General features: G+C 41.7%; 1 protein-coding gene and 1 long non-coding RNA gene across 2 annotated transcripts; one reads left to right on the top strand and one right to left on the bottom strand.

Moving 5' to 3' along the window:
* Window positions 1-1,228: 1,228 nt before the first annotated feature.
* LOC140464493 (uncharacterized) lies at window positions 1,229-19,777 on the bottom strand. Its single transcript, XR_011954935.1, has 3 exons — window positions 19,336-19,777; window positions 2,499-2,615; window positions 1,229-2,276 (listed from the first exon to the last, which is right to left on the bottom strand). It is a non-coding gene; the product is annotated as an uncharacterized lncRNA (long non-coding RNA).
* On the top strand, window positions 16,558-18,134 carry nog2 (noggin 2). Its single transcript, XM_072559617.1, has one exon. The coding sequence runs from the start codon at window positions 17,323-17,325 to the stop codon at window positions 17,965-17,967; it is 645 nt and encodes a 214-aa protein (XP_072415718.1). The 5' UTR covers window positions 16,558-17,322; the 3' UTR covers window positions 17,968-18,134.
* Window positions 19,778-20,851: the final 1,074 nt, after the last annotated feature.

The raw sequence follows: 20,851 nt of genomic DNA, 5'->3' as shown, positions 1-20,851 counted from the left end.
ACACAGATCACTATCTCCTCGATATTGAACTGAGGAAAGGCGACGAATGGAGTTCCGCAAGAGGCGGACCTACACACGTCACACGTGTCCTCAGGGTCTTAAAGGTCCTGAAAGCCCGTTCATTATAGAGTTCAATTCCTTAACTCTATTCCTGAATTACTTCTAGACAAAAAATAAAACTCTGCTCCTACTAATGGTGTTTATCACCAAGAGTGACTCCGTGCACCCTGTTGATCGAACTGGCCGTGTCCTGGAGGACAGATCTACCAGCCTGTGCCAGCGAAATAGAGTGAGATAATCAACAAGAGGGAAAAGGGACTTAATCTGACCTCATCAATTGATAGATACTATGCAGTCCTTGTGAAGACAAAATCCTTAACGCACATTGAGGTTACCCTCCATTAGGTTGTGTGGCAGTACTACTCTACTCAATGGGCAGTATTAAGAATAGTTCTGCCAATTCAAACTGAACATCCAAGCGGCATTTTAGATAATCAGCACATCAAAATTGTACTCCAGCACAATTTACTACCTCAGTGGCCCAGTACATACCACATCGAACTATTAACACCAAGCCAGGGAAACAACTTTTGTTCAATGAAGGCATATCAGGAGCAATAGCAGGAATAACTAATCGAAGAGCCAGCTTGGTGAAGCCAAAACACAAGACTACATGCATGCTAAATCATCGAAGAAGCTTGTTAAACATTCCCATAACCAATGGTTCAGATAAAGCTTCTGCTGTCCTGACCCATGCTGCCAAATTTGTGATTGAGGTGTGTAAGAGGGATCTAATTAGAAAGGACAGGACATTTAGAAAGGCCATATTTCTCTTAGCGTTTAGGTTAACTGGCAGTAGATTTAACCTAATTTGTAGAAGAATTAGAGGGGCATTGAGGAGATTTCATTTTATTCAGATATTGGAAAGATCAAGAATTCATCCATTAACTACTTGGATATTTATTTGAAATGCCACAACCTGTGGAGCTACAGAGTAAGTGGACTTAGGCTGGCCTTCTGTTTTCTAGCTGGTACAGGCATGATGGATTGAATACCCTCTTTCTGTAAATGTTTTCTGTATTTTAAATTATAAGATGCACTGCAACAAATTGCCTAGGTTCCTATAACAGTCTGGTATGAAGGGTTGAGTTGGAGGATTGAATTGAATTGAATTGAGTTGAATTTATTGTCATGTTTACCAAGGCAGAGTGAAAAGCTTTGTCTTGCGAGCAATACAGGCAGATCACATAGGTAAATAGCATGGATAAGTAAATAATAGGTAAACAGCAGCAAAAACCAAAACACAGGTACAGGCAAATGCTAACACTTTGTGAGTCCATTCAGTATTCTAACAACAGTAGGGTAGAGACTGTGTCAAAACTGGCTGATGCATGTGTTCAGGCTTCTGTACCTTCTCCCTGATGGTAGAGGTTTGTAGAAAAGCATTGCCAGTTGGGATGGATCATGGAGAATGCTGGCGGCCTTTCTTGACAGCGGGCCTGGTAGATGGATTCTGCAGATGGGAGGTTGGCCTTTGTGATTGTCCAGGCCGAGTTCACCACTCTCTGTAACCGTCTCCGATCTTGAATGGTACAGTTCCCATACCAGGTTGTGATACATCCAGACAGAATGCTCTTGATGGCGTACCTATAAAAGTTGGCAAGGGTATTCGCCGTCATGCCAAATTTCCTCAGCTGCCTGAGGAATAAGAGACGTTGTTGGGCCTTTGTAACCAGTGCATCCTCATGAAGAGTCCAAGAAAGTTTGTTGCTGATGACCACTCCCAGGAACTTTACACTCTCCACTTTTTTCACCTCTGTGCTGTTAATGTGTAGGAGGGCATGAGTAACATGTCTTCGTAAGTCAATGATGAGTCCCTTGGTTTTGCCGGCATTGAGAGTTAGGTTGTTCTCAAGTGCACCATTTTTCCAGGTCTGCTGTCTGTTTCGTTGCCATCTGAGATTCAACTGACTATGGTGGTGTCATCAGCGAACTTGTAAACAGAATTAGTCATGGGTATACAGTGAATACAGTAGGGGGCTAAGTATGCACCTCTAGGGACTCCAGTGTTGAATGTTAGTGAGGATGAAATACTGTCCCCAATCTTCACTAATTGTGGCTTGTGGTGAGGAAACTGAGAATCCAGTTTCAGAGAGTGTGGCTTAGTCTGAGATCACTGAGTTTAGTAATCAGTCTCCAGGAGATAATAGTGTTGAAGGCTGAACTGTAGTCAATGAGTAGGATTCTTACGTAGCTGTTCTTGGTGTCAAGATGTTCTAGGGAGGAGTTGCACTATATTAATATAACTGTGTATGCAACATTCTAAGAAAATGTACACTTAGACTTACAAATTGTCACTGTTTTATATCTCTTCACTATCTCCATCATCATGTGATCTCTCACATCACTACTGACATAGTTTACAATTTACATATTTAAAAATTAACCTTTTCTTCTACATTCCCCCTTCCCCAATCCCAAGTTCATACAATACTTACATGCTCCTACCAACAGCACTTTCCAAAGCCATGACCTCAACCTCATGGGAGAACAAGAGCGGCAGGTTTATGGGAACTCCATCTTCAAATTCCACTTCAAGTCACACACCATGTAACCTATGAATAAATTGCCATTATTTCATCTGGGTCAAAAACCTGGAACTCCCTCCCTAACAGTATTGTGGTGTACCTACACCATGTGGACTGCTGCGGTTTAAATAGCAGTTCATCATTGTGTTCTCAAGGGCAATTAAGGATGGGGAAATTAATGCCATATTTACTTGGAATATCCACATTGCAGGAACAAAGAGAAAATAGTACACAGTGGAGAGCCTCAGCAAACAGAAACAGCTCTTAGGCAGATGTAACAACTAATCCCAGTTCTTTCCTCTTAGCCTTTAGTTCTGCAAGTTTTCACTATCTTAGTTACTCAGCCAGTTCCCTTTTCAAAGTTATTATTGAATTTGCTTCCCCTGCCCTCTCAGACAGTAAGTTCCAGATCATAATAATTTACTGAGTAACTTTTTTTACTCAGGTCATCTCTGGTTCTTCTGCCAATGATCTTAAATCTGTATCTTTTAGTTTCAAAATGTCACGGGAACGTGTGCTAATTGTAATTATCTTATAATGCATTAACCAAGTCGACATTTGGTACTGTAGAGGTCCTATTACTAGTCTAGTAATCCGGATGTCTAGACTAATGATCTGGAGATACACACTTAAAACCCAGCATGGCAAATAAAATTTAAAAATTAATATTTGTAATGGTGACTGTGAAATACTGAATTGTTGTGAAAATTCATCATCCATGAAAGTCCTCTCAAGTAGGAGATCTGCCACCATTACCTAATGTGGCCTACATCCAAATCCAGATGAACAGCAACATGGTTGGCTCTTAACTTTCCTCTGAAGTAATCTAGCAAACCACTCCACAGTATTCAAGAAGTTGATTCACCAGTACTTTCTGAAATATAATGAGGGATTGTCAATAAACTGTGAGCAAACCAGCAGCACCCACATTTTGATATTTCAACATTGTAAGCCTGTTTTGCTTGTCACTCAAATTATTGTCCATCTTTAATTTACCTTAAATCCATTTATTGTCTTTGATCAATATAATTCGAGAGACTCAATAAAAAAAAGTTGATTCCATAACCATCAACCATTTAAAATTGACAATTCCAGGTTTTTATCATCCTTTAAACAAAACAACAGGGTTGTTGTTGTGGTGATTTTAACTTCCCCAGTATTGGCTGGGACTCCTTTACTGCCAAGGTTTAGATCGGACAGACTTTGTTAGGTGCAACCTGAAGGATTTCTTGAAACAATTGGTGGACAGTCCAACTAGGTAAGGGGCCATACTAGACCTTGTACTGGGGATGAGCCTGGCCAGATGATCAATGGCCCCATGGGATAGTTTTAAGATAGTTATCAATAAGAATAATATTGGTCCTTAAGTGAAAGTGCTACACTGGGGGCAGGCTAATTACAACTGTATTAGGCAGAAACTGAAGAAGTTAGATTGGGGCAACTGTTTTGTGGGTAAATCCACATCCGACATGTGGGAGTTGATCAGAGTTCAGGACCAGCATTTTCCTGTCAGGATGAAAGATAAGGATGGCAAGCTTCAGGAACCGTGTTGAAAGTTTAGTCAAAAAGAAAAAGGAAGCATTTGTAAGGTTTAGGAAACAGAAACCAAACAAGCTGGCATGGTAGCTCAGTGGTCAGCACTGCTGCCTCACAGCTCCAGGGACCTGGATCTATTCCACCCACGGAGAGACCATTCTGTCCATGTCTGTGTAAGTTTCATTCCACAGTCCAAAGATGTACCGGTTAGGTGGATTGGCCATGCTAAATTGCCCATAGTGTCCAGGGATGTATAGGTTATGTGGATTAGCTACAGAAATTACAGGGATAGGGTGTGTCTGGGGGGTCGTCTTCAGAGGGTTGGTGTGGACTTGATGGGCCATATGGCCTGCTTCCACACTGTAGGGACTCTATGATGACCTCAGGGCTTTGAAAAATATAAAGGAACAGGAAAGAAATTAAACAAGGAATTAGGAGGGTTAAAAGGGGCAATGAAATGTCCTTGACTTGGAGGATTAAGAAGACTCCGGAGGTGCTGTCCACATACATTAGGAGCAAGAGGGTAGCTAGGGAAACTAAGTCTACTCAAGGACAAAGGAAGACAATTATACGTGGAACCAGAGGAAGTGGGTGAGTTCCTAAATGAAAATTCCACACTGGTATTCACCAAGGAGAGGAAATGGATGATGGTAAGATTAGGGAGGGGTATGTTGGTTTGGGGCATATTGATATTAAGAAGGAACGGGTGTTGAGTGTCTTGAAAGGTAGATAAGTCTCCAAGGCCTGATTTAATCTATCGCACGATACTGAGGGAGTCAAGTAGGAGATTGCTGGTGTTTTGATGGAAATCTTTGTATCCTCTTTAGGCACAGGCAAGGTCCCAAAAGACTGGAGAATAGACAAAGTTGACCCTTTGTTAAAGAAGGGCAACAAGGATAACTCAGGACATTATAGACCTTACACCAGTGGTTGGGAAATTATTGGAGAACATTCTTAGTGATAAGACTTACTCACATTTGGAAAATAATACTTATTAGGGATAATCAGTGTGACTTTATGCAGGGAAAATCTTGTCTCACAAATTTGATTGAGTTTTTGACGAAGTGACAAAGATGATTGATGAGGGCAATGGATGTTGCCAAATGAACTTTATCAGAGCATTTGACAAGGTCCTGCATGGTAGGCTTGTCCAGAAGATTAAGTCACGTTGGAGCCATGGTGAGTTGGTAAGCTGGATACAAAATTGGCTAGAAGACATAGAGTAGTTGTGGAGGGATGTTTTTCTCAGCGGAGGTCTGTGACCAGCGGAGGTGTTCTGCAAGGATCAGTGCTGTGACCTCTGTTATTTGTAATATTTATAAAGGATTTGGTTGAAAATGTTGGTGGTCTGATTAGTAAGTTTGCACATGACACAAAAATTGGTGAAGTTGTGAAAAGCGAGCAAAGTTATCAAATGATACAGCAGGATATAGGTTAATTAGAAAGTTAGGCGGAGAAATGGCAGAAGGGGTTTAATTCAGATGAGTGTGAGCTGATTCATTTTATGAAGTCAAATGCAAGGGGCAAGTATGCAATAAATGCAGCATTAATATACAGAGGGATCTTTAATTACAAGCCCATATCTCCCTGAAAGTGACAACACAAGTTGGTATGGTAGTAAAGAAGGCATTTGGCATGCTTGGAGATAGTGATGTCTTTGCCTTCATTGGTTGGGACATTCAGCATAAAAGTTAGCAAGCCAGTGTTGGAGGCTAAGGGCGATGAAAAAAGTATATAAAAATATGAGAGGCATGAATAGGATTGATAGTTTGAATCTTTTTCCTTGGGAGGAAGTGTCAAACCCTAGGGACATAAGGTTAGGGAGAAAGCTTGAAGGAGATTCATAATGCAAGGGTTTTACACTGAGGCTGGTAAGGGCCTGGAGTGCTTTGCTAGGGGAGGTGGTAGAAGCAGACACAATAGTAATGTTTAAGAGACACTTAGATAGATAGGGAATAGGCAGGGAATAGATGGATATGGACCATGTGCAGGCAGATGGGAATAGTTTAGAATGGCATCATTACAGGTGCACAGACATGGTAGACCGAGGACCTGCTTTTGTGCTGCACTGTTCTATGTTCTATATACGTGAGAAAGTGATTCCTGATTTCTTAATCTCTTGATCTGGATTTCCCAGAAGAAGACAGTATCTCACTAATTAAATTCTTTCATCACTCCAAATACCTCAATTATAGAGTCATAGATAATGTATCAACCTGTTAAATTCAAAGCAGCTTAAGCCAGTTTTATTCAACCTGACTTTTAAGTTCTATTTTTCATCTGCTGAATATGCATTGTACCCATTTCAAGGCCAGTACATCCTTCTGGAGGTGTGTGCCCAAAATGGAACACAATTATTCCATCTGGGCTTTAACTGGAACATTTTTTTAAAAACTGGAACATAAAATTCCCATTTTCATTCTAATATCCTTCAGATTAAAGGCAAGATTTATGAGCAGTTTGATTGGTTTTGCATCCATTCTTTGAAGTGATATTTGAACTAAATAAATTATTGCTTTTCTTGACCAGTCTGCATATAAAGACAGTGTAATAAAGTTGTAATGAAAGATGAGGAGATGGCTTCTTAGAAAGACACCTTTCAAACGTATGACCACTACAAACCAGCAGGATAATTGCATCGAAATACCACCACCTGCAAGTTCCAATCCAAGTCACTCACCATCCTGATATGGAAATACATTTCCATTCCTTTAATGTCAAAAGGAACATCAAAATCCTGGAACTCCCTCCCTAATGAATAATGGATCTACCTATTCCAAATGGACTACAGTGGTTCAAGAAGGTTACCAACCACCCCTTCTCAGAGACAACTAGGGTTCACACACAAATGCTGTTCAGACAGCGACATCCATTTTCCATGAATGAATTCAAAGAAAGAAAGGGCTAAAAATAATTGAAAATGCAATATTAGAATAGTCGGATGTATTTAAAGTTGATAGATCAGATGGGATGCACTTAACAACACTGAGGGAAATAAGGGTGGAAACTGCAAATGCATTCGCCGTCATTTTCCAATCCTCTTTAGATTCAGAGGTGATGGCAGATGACTGAAGAATTGCAAATGTTAACACCCTTGTTCAGAAAAGGATATAAGAATAAAGTCAACAACTACAGATCAAGCAATTTAACTTTGGTAGTGGGAAAGATATTAGCAACTATAATCTGAAGCAAGATTAACAATCATCTGGGCAAATGTGGAATAATTAAGGAAAATGAGCACAGATTTGTTAAAGGCAGGCCATGTTTTAACTAACTTGATAAGGTACGATACTGTAAATAGACTCCCAAAAATATTTTATAAAGTACCACATATTTTGCTTGTTAGCAATGTTGTATCCCAGACAATAAAAGGAACAGTGGTACTTAGATATGAAGTTGGCTGACTGGAGGTTGTTTTTCGGAGTAGAGCATGGTATATAGTTGGGATCCCTTTAAGTCAGTATTAGATCCACAGCCCAATAATTTCTTAATAAATATTAATAATCTGCACTTGAGTTTATTGGTATTATTTCAAAAAATGATGTAGGAATCAGAACTGTGAGGAGAATAATATCATGTATCAAGAGGACATAGACATATAACATTTAATGCAGACAAATATGAAATGATGCAATTTTGTTCAGAAGAATGAGCAGAGACAAAATAAAGAGCATAATTGTTAAATGAGTGCCAAAACAAGGGCACCTGAGAGTGCATAAAGGTGACAGGAGAAATTGGGACAGCAAGACTATAGGATTCTGGACAATATAATTTAGTGATATAATGTACAAAACTAAGGATGTCATTGTGAATCTTTATAAAGACTGGTTCAGCCTCAGCTGCTCTGTACATCACAATTTAGGAAGAATATGAAAGCTATTGAGAGATTGCAGAAAAGATTTATGATAATGGTTCTAAGGATGAGGGACTTCAATTATATGGATAGTTGGAGAATTTGGGCTTGCTCTTCTTAAATATGAAAATGTTGAGAGAAATTTGATAGTGATTGTTGAAAATGATGACATTGAGTACATGTAGAGAAATTGTTCCTTTTGGGAGAAATTAAAATATCAGAGGATATGGATTTACATTGATTGACAAAAGAAGTTGAAGTAACATGAAGCAATTTTTCTTTTAACACTGAATGGTTAAGATCTGGGATGCTTTGCCTAAGGTTGGTGGAGGTAGACTTAGTTGTAGTTTTCAAAAGGGAATTTGAGATGTGCCCAAAGGAAAAAAAATGTCAGGGCTACAAGAAATGGGCAGACTAGTTGAATTTACTCTAGCATGATGGGTAAAATGGCCTCCTCTAAGCTGTAGCCATTCTATGATTCTATGAGGATCCTTGGAATTTGAGACAACCTATTGATTTTGAAAAATAATTGGACACAGCTAGGACATAAAGAGCCAAGGGAGTGGTTAATCACGCCAATGACAGGTGGACAATATGGACTTGCTGACAGCACCAAGTTAGGTAGCAAAAGAAGTAAAGAAAATATGTACAGAAAATGAAATTAATGAATTAAGGAAGTGAGCAAAACTGTGGTATTTACATTTGAATGTGGAAAAGTGGGTAAGAAAGATAGGTCAAAATATGTCACTGGTCTAGTACTTCAGAAGCCGAGAGTAATTTTCAGGCTACATAACTTCAAATATCGCTATCAGAATTGAAAGATAGCCTTAGTAATGATCACCATAAATCTGTCATTAATTGTGATAAAATCCCATCTGGTTCACTAATGTTCTTTCAGAAAAAGAAAGTCTTAAGTGGTCTGATCTATACGTGAATTCAGATCAGCAACAATATGGTTGGCTTATAACTGTTCCCCACAATCATCTCGCCAGCAAGGGCAATTAGGAATAGACAACAAATGCTGTTTTTATTAATAATGTTAGTGTTCAATGAAAGAATAAAGAAAAAAAAAGTTAACAGTTGTTAGAAACTACGATGTGAACAGAGATGTAGGAGTCCATGGACAGAAATTACCAAAAGGTGGAATAGACAATTAACAAAACATAAAAAATCTAATAGACAACTGTCCTTTATCCCAAAGACTTTGGAGTACCAAGAGATGGAAGTAATGTTACAGATATATAGGACTTTTGTAGACCCAATTTGGAGAAACTGTACATTGAGAAGAATATATTTTCCTTTGAGGGGGTGTAGATTCTTCAATTATATCAAAAAAAGTTAACTGATGAAAATGACCAACCATTCCCTCGAGTTTTGAGAATCAACTAGTGATATAACTGAAGCATTTTAGATTATTATAGGATTTTGGAGTAAACAGATTTTAAAAAATCCTCTGGAGGAGGTGTCCAGAACAAGGAAGCATAACCTTAATTTTAAAGTCAAGCATTTTAGAGGTGATTTCAGAAAGATTTCTTTAAACAAGGAGTAGTAGAAACCTAGAACACAATTTGAGCACCAGGTCATATCAACTGAAAATTTCAAAACTGTGATTAATCAATTTTGTTGGGTAATAGTAGTAAAGGTTATGGAACTCATGTGACTAGATCGAGTTAGGATCCAGATGTCCTGAATTCACATTGAATGGTGGAACAGACCTGAGGGCTGAATGACCTACCTTCACAAGTTTCTCTGGTTTAGTGACTGTGTTGAAAGGGGGCCATACAGAAAATGTTAAAACAATGCTAATATTTTCAGGAATAAATGTAAAAAATGTTGGAAGTATGGGAGCACCTGTGCAAAGAAAAATGGAGTTTCAAATGTTTCAAATCCAGTAACTCTTCATTGGAAGTTCAAAAGTTCCAAATTTCTAAAAATGCATTAATTCTATTCCCAGTAATTTTGTTCCCACTATTAAATTGTACTTATATACCTGACCAATATTTCCCACAGCTTAAAGGCACCATTCATGTCGCTCCGCTTTCACTAAATGTTTTGGGCTATTTTCCATTTTAAAAGTATAATTCAGTTGCCTTAATCCCTTGTTTGAGTAAAGCCATGGAATGTGATGGTGTCTCCAGATCAATACTTAAAATCCCAGTATGCATCTATTCCCTCTCAGGAAATTCACACCCATTGATTCCAGAACAATGCTTATTTATGATAAACAAGATGAGAGAATGATGCATTATGTCAAATATAGCAACATTTGTCTGAGGTAAGGCAAGGTTAGTTAAGAAAATTAAAACTAAACTATCACGACAAACATTCCCAGGATAAGGGATTCAGGGTGAGCTTGCCAATTGGATATATAATTGGCTTAATGGCTGGAGACAGAGAGTAATAGTAGAGGGCTGCCTTTTGGACTGGAGTCCTGTGACCAGCAGTGTTCCACAGAGATCAGTTCTGGGTCCTCTTTGTTTGCTGTTTATATAAATGATTTGGATGAGAATATAGCAGGCATGGTTTGTAAGTTTGCGAATGCCAAGATTGGAAACATTGTAGACAGTGAAGAAGGTTTTCTAAGATTACGAAGAGATCTTGATCAAATGGATCAATGGACTGAAAATTGGCAGATGGAGTTCAAACTGCATAAATGTGAGGTATTGCATTTTGGTACAACAAAAAAGGGTAGGGCTTATAAAATTAATGGTAGGTCCTTGGGTAGATTTGTAAAACAGAGGGACCTAGGGGTGGAGGTACATAATTTTTGAAGTTTGCATTACATATAGGCAGGGTGGTTAAAAAGGCATTTGGCACGCTTGGCTTCATTGCTTAGTCCTTAGAGTATAGGAGTTGGGAAGTCATGTTGAGGTTCTACAGGACAGTGGTGAGGCCTCTTCTGGAATACTGTGTCCTGTTCTGTCACCCAGTTAAAGAGGAAGGATATTATCAATTTGGAGAGAGTTCAGAAGAGATTTACCAGTGGGTATGGAAGACGATTTATAAAGAAAGGCGGGTAGACTGAGATTTTTTTTCACTTGAGTGTCAGAGGGTGAGAGGCGACCTGATAGAAGTTTATAAAACAATGAGGTATCGATAGAGTTAATAGTAGATGTCTTTTCACTAGGATGAGGGATTTCAAGATTAAGGGCCACATTTTTAAGGTGAGAGGAGAGAGATTTTAAAAAGGCATGAGAGGCAAATCTATTTACAGAGGGTTGTTCACATTTGAAATGAACTTCCTGAGGAAGCGATGAGTGGGGGTACAATTACAATGTTTAAAGTACATTTGGATAGATACATGAATAGGAAAGGTTTGGAGGAATATGGGCCAGGAGCAGGTAGGTGGGACTAGTTTAGTTTGAGATTATGTTCAGCATGGACTGGTTGGACCGAAGGGTCTGTTTCTGTGCTGTATGACTCTATGACTCTAAGTACAGCACATTAAATAATCCCATTAAACATTCCTAGGGCAGGAACAGTACTGATATGTATAGAGAAACCCTCCTCCACAATGTTCTATACAGCACAGCAGAGACAACACTGGTTAGATATAAAGAATATTTAACTGTGCAAATTATGAGCACAGGTCACCTTGTTCCACCATCCAATAAGATCATGGCTAATCTGATTGTGGACTCAACTCCATAGAGTAACATTCCTCTAGGTCATACCATCAAACACTCCCAGGGCTAGTACAACACTGATTAGATATAGAGTAAAGCTCTATCTGCACCAGCAGTATTAAACAAATGATCTGCCGCCCACCTCCCTTAGAGGCTGACTGGCTGATGAGTAAAGTTCCTGGCTGCTGCGGAATAGAGTGGCCCAGTTTGTCTTCTGTCCTGAAATGCCATCACTCTCTTTGTCCCAGAGCTTTGTTCTGCTGTTAAACAAGTTGGTCAGGAAAATGAAATTGAGAAAAAGTCAAGGGACAGAAATCCTGCTCTGCCCTTGTAAAGGAGCAAAGTAGAAACGTTGAAAGAAAGGAAAGAGCTGAGAGAAAGATGAACAGCTGGTAAGTGAGTGCACTGAGATAGGAAAATGAATTCATTATCTGAGACCAAATTCAGGTCTATACACTAAGAGATTACATCCAGTGATCACTAACACTGAAAGGCCATATTCAGCAATAATTGATGCTCATCAACAAAATTCAGAAATCACTAACAGTATGAGATCAAATCCAAGAATCACTTTAGAATTGCACACTTTGGCTTATTTTGCTTTTCCTTATACTTCACATTTTTCTGCTTTATATTTAATCTCTTATCCTGTCAATTCTATTCCTATCTATAACCTATTGCAATTTACTGCAATCAAAGTTCACAATGCTTTCAAGAATTGTGTCATCTGCAGAATTTTAAATTTTGCCCTGTCCATCCAAGTTTAGATCAGTAATATATATCAAGAAAAAAGAAGCCCTAATCCTTGTCCTAATACCAACTCCTATAGAATACATTTGGATTTCCTTTAATGTTAGCTGCTAGTCTCTTCTCATAATCTTTTTTGTCTCTCATTTCTCCTTTTCCACTTCCCTTTTTAACTTCCTATATTTTGCTGGAATTTTAGATGTATTTTCTATCATAATCGCCTCTGTTTCTGCTTCATCTTATTTTCTTCCCTTATGGAAAGATCACACTTTGGGTGTCTTGCAAGGGAATGTACCTTGACTGTATCCAAATCATCTCCTTTTTAAACAGATCCTGTTGTTCCATTTAGCTTGCCAATCTTTGAAAACAATTTTCTTGGAACAGATCCATTTCTACCCCTTTGAAATTGGTTAACCCCAAATTAATTATATTTACTCCAGATTGTTTCTTGCCCTTTTCTGTAGCTCATCTAGACATTATGATACAATGATCTCTGTTCCTCAATTTTCCATGACTAATGTATTATCTGGTAATGCCTTATTTTTCACTGGGTAAGAGATATATGGATCAAGAAAATTTTTCTGACTACAAATATTAGAAATTATTTCCCCTTCTCTGCTCTTTACACTGTTACTATTTCAGTCTATATTGAGGTAATTAAAATCCTATATTATAGCTATATCGGTTCCACTCCTCTGTAATTTCTCGTCAAAATTTGCTCCTCTGTCTTTCCCACTAATTTGTGGCATATCGAATATGCTCAATTGTGTTATGATACCTCAATTATTACTCACTTCAAGCCAAATAGACCGTTATTGACTCTCCCCACCCTACTGCCACCTCAGACACCCTTACTGTCTAACTCTGACATTCTCTTTAATCAATATCGCCAACCGTCCTCCTTTCTTTCCTTTTATATCTTTACTGAAAACTTTGTATCCAGGGATATTCAAGGTCCATTCTCGCCCCTTTTTGATCCAGCTCTCTGTTATCAGTACAATATCATATTCTCATGTGACTATTTGCACCTTCAGCTCACCAAACTTATGTCTTTATACACAAGCACAATACATACAATTTAGACCTCTAAATTATATACAACAAATACAATGTATTCTGTCTTACCCTTACCCCACTTAACACCTTTTTGTTTTTTTATACCTTACTTAACACCCTAACATTTCTTAACAACTTCTCTTAATTTTTTGTGCACCTTATTTTCTTTTTAAAATGTTACCTGCTGATTCTGATTCCCCCTTTCAAATTCATTTCAACAGTCCGCACCACACTGAACTAGTCTATGAAGATGTTGGCCCTAGTCTTGTTCAGAGGTAACTCGGATGGTCTGTAAAAGCTCCATCTCCCCAAGATATGGTCCTAATGTTCCAATAATCCTCCCTCTTGCATCATCCCCTAGCCATACATTTATTGGCTTTATCCTTCCATTTCTATACTCACTAGCACATGGCAGTAGATGTAACCTGGAGTTTTCTAGCTTTCAGATCCTGCTTGTGAGTTTCATTCCTAGATCCCTAAAATCTGTCTGCAGGATGTCATACCTCTTTTTACTTTACATTATTGAGACTGATCATGATCATTGCTTGCTCACTCTCCATCCTCAGAGTGCTCTACAGCCGCTCAGTGACCTTGGCACTGGCAACATACTGGAGTCATGTCTGCAGCCTTGGAAATGCTTTTCTGTCCTCTAACTATGGGAAACTCTATCATTATTGCTTTTGCAGTCTCCTCCTTCTGCTTGTACAGCTGAGCTAACTGAACGGTGCTTGTACAGTGCCATGGACTTGGCTCTAGTTGCACTATAAAATATTGGATGAAGAGTGAGATATACTCAGGTAACTCTTGCACTGTCTGCCTTGTCTTCTTTAATGATTTGACAGAAACCCATTCCTCCTCTGCCTCACACTGTTAAACTATGGGCTAACCACTTTCAGAAAATTGTTATTCTCGTAAGTCTTGACTTCACAGATGCATTGCTGATGCCAACTGCTGTTAAAGCTCCTTTACATGGATCTCAAGTTGCACCAGTTGACAATGCTTCCTGCATAAGATATTGTTTAGGGTGTGCAATGCATCACGTGCAACAGTAAACACATTCCACTGAAATCCTCACAGAAATGACAAAACTCTATACGTATTAGTCCTGCTTGTCACCCTCCACACTCCTCTCTCTCCAGGTGCCTGCAGCTGGAAATAACAGTGTTGGTTCAACTCTCATGGTGGCAAAGAGAAGACATTCATTGATGAATGTGGGGTTGGTGCATTGGAATATGTATCATGACTAGGAGACCAGACAAAGCTGAGCCTGGAGCTAGTAGAAACCAGGTGTGAAGATCTAAGGACCAGAAATATATGGGTTAAGTGGCCATAAGTGGGCAGTCTTGGAGCAGGGAGGTTATAACACTGGCATTCTAGGTGTCATGAATGTGGTGGGTCGAGAGCAGGAGGAGGGAGTTTGTTGGTCTGAGAGTATGAGGGAGGTGTATGTTGGCCTGGTTGTCTGGGAACTGAGGAAATGCAGGTTTGAGAGCCAGGGGAATGGAGATGTGATCCAATGGACTGGCAGCCAGGTGATTTTGGTGTTTTGGAACCAGGGGTGGAGGAATGGGGACAGTATAGGGTTTGGAAGCTTGATGTGAGTGCATTTAGAGGTTGGGAGCTGGGCAAGTGAAAATTTGAGGATTTGGGAGCCAGGAATGTCTTGTCTGGTGACTGGAGTTCGGAGGGTACGCGTGTGTAAGTTTGAGAGTCAGGAGTGTTAAGTTAGAGCTTTAGGATATGGAAGCTAAGAGAGTTTGGCTTTGGCAATCTGAGGATTTGGGAGCTATGAACATATAGGTTTTGGCTTTTGTAAGCCAGTATGGTGCAGGTTCAAAGTTCAGTAGACAAGGAGGCTGTAGGCTTGGAGTCCTGCAAGCCAGGAGGGTGCAGTTGTAGGGAATCATAGGGGATCATAGAATCCCTACAGTGTGGAAGCAGACCATTCAGCCCGTCAAATCCACACTGACCCTCTGATGAGCACCCCACCCAGACAGCCCCTCATCCCCGTAACCATGCATTTCCCATGGCTAATCCACCTAGACTGCACAGGACTTGGACACTATGGGCAATTTAGCATGGCCAATCCACCTAACCTGCACATCTTTGGACTGTGGGAGGAAACTAGCACTGTGAGGAAACTCACGCAGACACGGGAAGAACGTGCAAACTCCACACATTTACCCAAGGGTGCAATCAAATCCAGGTTCCACTGTGAGGCAGCAGTACTAACCACTGGACCAGTGTGCCACCCAGAAAGCCAACAACGTGCATATTTGGGATTTGGGGTTTTGGGAGCTGGAGTAAGTGCAGGTTTTGGGAGCTGGGAAAGTAGGGTTTGGAAGCTGGTAGCTGTGAAGATGCAATTCTGGAGGTTTGGGAGCAAAGATGATGTGGGGAAGTGTGAATTTATGGAATCAGGAGGATCAGGTTTGGGGGTTAAGTAGATGGGAGTTTGCAGATTTGTACATTTAAGAGCCGGAAGGATGTGAATTTTGGTGTTTGTGAGTAGGCATACAGTAGGTTGGGGTTTGGTAGCCAGGAGGGTATAGAATTGGGAGTGTTCAGAAGTCCAGAAGGTAGGAAAAGTGTAGAATTGGTGATGTGGGAACTGAGAGGGTGTAGGTTTGGGGCTCTGGGTGCCAGTAGGGTGTGAGTTTGAGAATCTGGGAACCAGAAGAATGTAGGATTGGATTTTTGGAAACTGGGAAGTTATAAAGTTATGAGCCAGAAGGATGCTATTTTGTGGGTTTAGGAGCTGGGAAAGTGTGGAGTTGGTGCTTGGGACGTGAACGGGTGAGTGTTTTGGGATTCGGGTGGCGGGAGGGTGTGGATTTTTGGTTTGGGGAGGCAGGGGGTGTGGGTCTGGGGTTTGGGAGCTGCGAGGGTGCCGGATCTGGGGTTCGAGAGCCGGGAGGGTATGGGTCTGGTGTTTTGGCGATGGGAGGATATGGGTTTCGGTACATGGGAGGAGGGAGGGTGCCGGTTTGGGTATTTGGGAGGTGGGACGGTGTGGGTCTGGGTTTTCGTGGTGGGAGGGTATGGGTTTCGGTGTTTGGGAGCCGGGAGGGTGCGGGTTAAGCAGCTGGTGGCTTTGGCGGGAGGGGCAGGCGGAGGGCGGGGGTAGGATGTCAATCAGGATCGGGGCGCCGACCCGGGATTTCGCCTCTCTCCGGGACACGGATATTTAACCTGGAGCCGGAGGCTCGGCATCAGTGCAGCAGCAACAGGGGGCAAGAGGCAGAGACAAGGCGGCCCCCGGCTCAGCACCGGGATCATCCCAGGATCAACCTGGCATCAACACCGGGATCATTCCAGGATCAGCACCGGGATCAACCCGGCATCAACACCGGGATTAACCCGGGATCAATCCAGGATCAGCACTGGGATCAATCCGGGATCCTCGCCGGGATCAGCGCTAACAACCTCGGTGCCGGTGGAGCTGGGGCCGGACGAGCCCCTGTGTCCGGAGTGGAGCCCAGGAAGCGGGCCGGCCTGGGCCGGAGCCGCCGCGCTCTCTCCCGGGCTCCGGGCCGCCTCTCACCCCGGCTCCTGTCATCCCGTCTAGACAGTTTGTGGCGGTGAGTCCTGGCGTTGCCATGGCGACAGGCAGCAAGCCGACGTGAATTTTGGGGTAAAGAAGCTGGAAAAAGGCTGCTTTCTGGTGCTTCTCACTTTCCGGAGGTGGATCGGTGGAAAAAGGCGAGGAGAGAAAAGGAGGCGAGAGAGTGAAAGTGAGAGAGTGAGGGAGAGGCTGCGAGAGACAGCAGCTTAATCCGGCAGCAAAGTTAAACCTCAGCACGTCCTGTACGTGCCCGTCATTCAAAGCCCAGTGTGTTCTATTAAAAGTATCAGTCTGCTCGCTTTGCTGCCTATTTATAAACCTCTGGGCTCGCCGAACTGGCCCGTTTAAAACATGGAGCTGCCACAGTATATGCTAAGCTGCTTCTGCATGCTGCTACTGCAGCACGGACTCTGCCAGCCTTATCTGCACCTCCGGCCCGTCCCCAGTGACAGTTTGCCCGTGGTGGACATTATCGAACACCCGGACCCAGACAACGATCCCAAGGACAACGATCTGGACGAACGGGCTTTGCGGAAGAAGCTCGGCAGCCACTTCGATCCCAACTTCATGTCCATCACTCTGCCCCAACTGGACGACTCTCCGTCCCGGGACCCGAACTCCAGGTTCAAACCGTTGGGCGCCATGCCCAACGACATCAAGAGGTTGGATTTGTCCGAGACCCCTTATGGGAGGAAAATGAAGTTGGGTAAAAAGGCCAGAAGGAAGTTCCAGCAATGGCTTTGGTCCTACACATACTGTCCGGTGATGTACACATGGAAGGACCTGGGAGGCCGCTTCTGGCCTCGATTTGTTAAAGAAGGCAACTGTTACAACGAGAGGTCCTGTTCATTCCCCGAAGGGATGCTGTGTAAACCTGTCAAATCCATTAGCAAGACTTTCTTAAGGTGGTATTGCCAAGGATGGTCAAAACCCAAGTACTGCACGTGGATACCTGTCCAATATCCAGTCATTTCCGAGTGCAAGTGTTCTTGTTAAAGGGAGAAATGTTCTCATGCAGACTGGGTGAATCCTATATACAGATGGTCTATAGTATAACAGCGCCCTATAGTGAAATCTATTTTTATATATCGCATTCTAAAGAAGCGCCAGCTTTGTATCTATATAACACAAAGAGAGTTGCAGAAAATCATGGACTTTTTTGCGGGGGGGAGGTGGGTGAGGGTGGGGTGGGGAGAACTAACGGACCATAATGATGTTCCACTCAGAGGAAAGGGCTATTCGCAATCCACACTGCGGGCCCTGACCGCTGATTTTGAGAACTAGCAGCAGCTCCGAACAACTCTAGCCTGGGTTTCCATTCACTGAATCCTAATAACTGCCTTTAATGCCATGTGCCTAGTTTTTTTGTAAAATAATAATAATTATTATAAAAAGTTGAGGTGAAGATATTACAGAGTGAAATCTCAGCTTTCCAATACAATATAGGAGTGTAGAAGAGTAAAATCTTGTGTCCAATTATTTATTACTTTAACGTTTGTTGATATAATGTAGATGATACCGTGACATTTGGAAATGTTTACTTGAATATTCTTTCTAAAACAAAACATATCAATGTAAATATAATGGTTCAATGTTTTTAGCAATAAAATCTCATCTTTGAAACAAAAAGGTTTGGAAATCTGACAGCATTCAGAGCCTTGGCTTCTTTGAGTGCGAGAGAGTGATTCTGCTGCAGAATAAAACAGTCTTCATGATCTATCTGAACGTAGGCAGCCCTTCATCATTTCAGTCATTCGGAGCTGCCATTGAAACGTCCCGTCCCTGCAGCCTTCACAAGCCGCCCTGTCGGGAATCTATACTGTTCCATCTGCAGCTTTAACGAACTTTATGTGATTGTGTATTCACCCAGTTTTCTAAATGAGATCACAGGTAATGAACAGTTACAAACGGTGCTTAGATTCCAGTCACGGAAGATATGTGTCCACTATAAAGCCGCATGTGTAGCTGCTTATAGTTCGTCTATCAAATAAGTGCTGTCTAGGGAACTAATATCAGTTGCAATAAACAGGACAAAGAGGTTTGTTTTATACAAAATAACAATATTGTTTCAAAGTCTATTCGTTTGTAAAAACTTTGATTTAAAATTTGGGGAATAGAATCATTGCAGCGTTTTTCCTGGAAGAAGCAAGCTCGGGGCAGGTCTGCGGAGATCCCGGCATAAACAGGTGAAAAAAAATCAGACTACTTAAAAAACAAACAAATCAAAAAGATGTTTTTAATTTGGAATGTGTCCAGCAGGATTGGGGACACGTTGTCTGGGCATCTGAGTGGGTTACCCCTCCCCCCCCCCCCTCACACAAACACAGATATTTATACAGCGATGCAGCCTTGTCTCGAACTTACTTGCTAAGAAATGTGTTGAAACTTTACAGGCCGCTTTCACTGGACTAAATGGATAAGGAGTGGGAAACAGCACGGAATGGAATAGGCAGCTGATAGGAGCGCTTTGCTCTGTCTGCTCCCTCGGCGTTTTTCCAATCTCCAGCAAGCCCAAACACTGTAGCTGTTATAACTGGTGCTCGCTAACAGACTTGAACGCGGCTCGGCTGTTTTCTGAGGCGCCGCTTCGTGACTTGTTGCTCAGACTGGAACTCATTCTGCGAATAATTTCGTCACATTGCTAATTTGAAATGTATGTTCAGACTGAGATTAGACCTGATCCTGATTACAGCAAGCACTCGCTGTGCACTTCTTTTCACATAGCTAAATATAATTATTTATTTATTAAAGAAGACTTTTTTTGGGACGCCAAGGCGCGCTGCCAGTTACTGCAGAGAGAATCCTCATACAGGTTTTCTTTCTGAGGGAGAGTCTAGTGACGCCTGGTATTTCTGGGACTGTGAAAGGCTCTCTGATGTATTACGGCGTTGCAAAGCCCCTAGCTTGATCCCTGTGTGCAGTTGGATTGAGAGTCTCAGGCTGGGCTACGAGCAGATGCTGTCGGCTGACTCATAGGCGCCGCTCAGCCGCCCCCTCTCGACAGCTCGGAATGTAGCACTAAGACCCTACACACACAAAAATCTGTTAACCCTCTCCGCACCTTTCTCACACAGCCTTTCCACCGTTGATAGGTTGGGGCTCTCATCCGGAATTACAGTTAATACATGTGTAGTTCCTATAGTTCTGTTAACTCCATCCGCCCAGGAACTTCAACATTCGGCCAGATGTCAAAGGGCGTTCTGAGGATTTGAAAAATTCAATAGCTCAATTTTTATTTGTTTGCAATCTGATTATCTGACGTGACATCTCGAAGGCGCTTGCGGCGGAATGATTAACATTCTCTTTTTCATGTGAAACAGAAAAATTAAATTCAGACAAAATAGCAAGGCTGGCAGGAATCATTTGCGCTTTATGTGCCTCAATATTTTCTGTATATTGATTGGCGGGAGTGTATAGATAGCTGAGGGGAGCAGTCAGCTGCAGTGCCATCGTGCTTAGACCTTCAGCGCTGTAACACCCCATTGAAAAGCAGCTTTATCAGAGACCGTTCAAACCCAGTCCACCTCCTATGTCTGTTGGCTGTGAAGTAACGGCATGAAGTTGGTTTGACCCAATGTTAACCCATTTCCTAGTGGGCATGTTGCCACTGTACAAAACCTTCCCTAATTTAGCACTAAAATGATATTCCTATTCAGAGAGGCCCAAGGAGGGCTGGGAAATGAATAAAAGAAATCACATTGGCGTAATGGGGACGGGGAGGCGCATTGAAGAGATGTTGCTGAGGTATATTGTTCTGGCACTAAAGGAAGCCTTATTTTGGATCTTAACCCTGTGTTGTACCTGCGCTATGAGTATAGGAACAGTGCAAAGGGATTTTTACTCTGTACCTAACCCGTGTTTTACCTATTCAATGAGTTTT

The sequence above is a fragment of the Chiloscyllium punctatum genome, chromosome 40, assembly GCF_047496795.1.
Source record: "Chiloscyllium punctatum isolate Juve2018m chromosome 40, sChiPun1.3, whole genome shotgun sequence".
In the NCBI taxonomy this organism is placed as follows: Eukaryota; Metazoa; Chordata; class Chondrichthyes; order Orectolobiformes; family Hemiscylliidae; genus Chiloscyllium; species Chiloscyllium punctatum.
The sequence above is the reverse complement of the archived record's forward strand: the minus strand, read 5'-3'. Positions and strand labels throughout refer to the sequence as shown.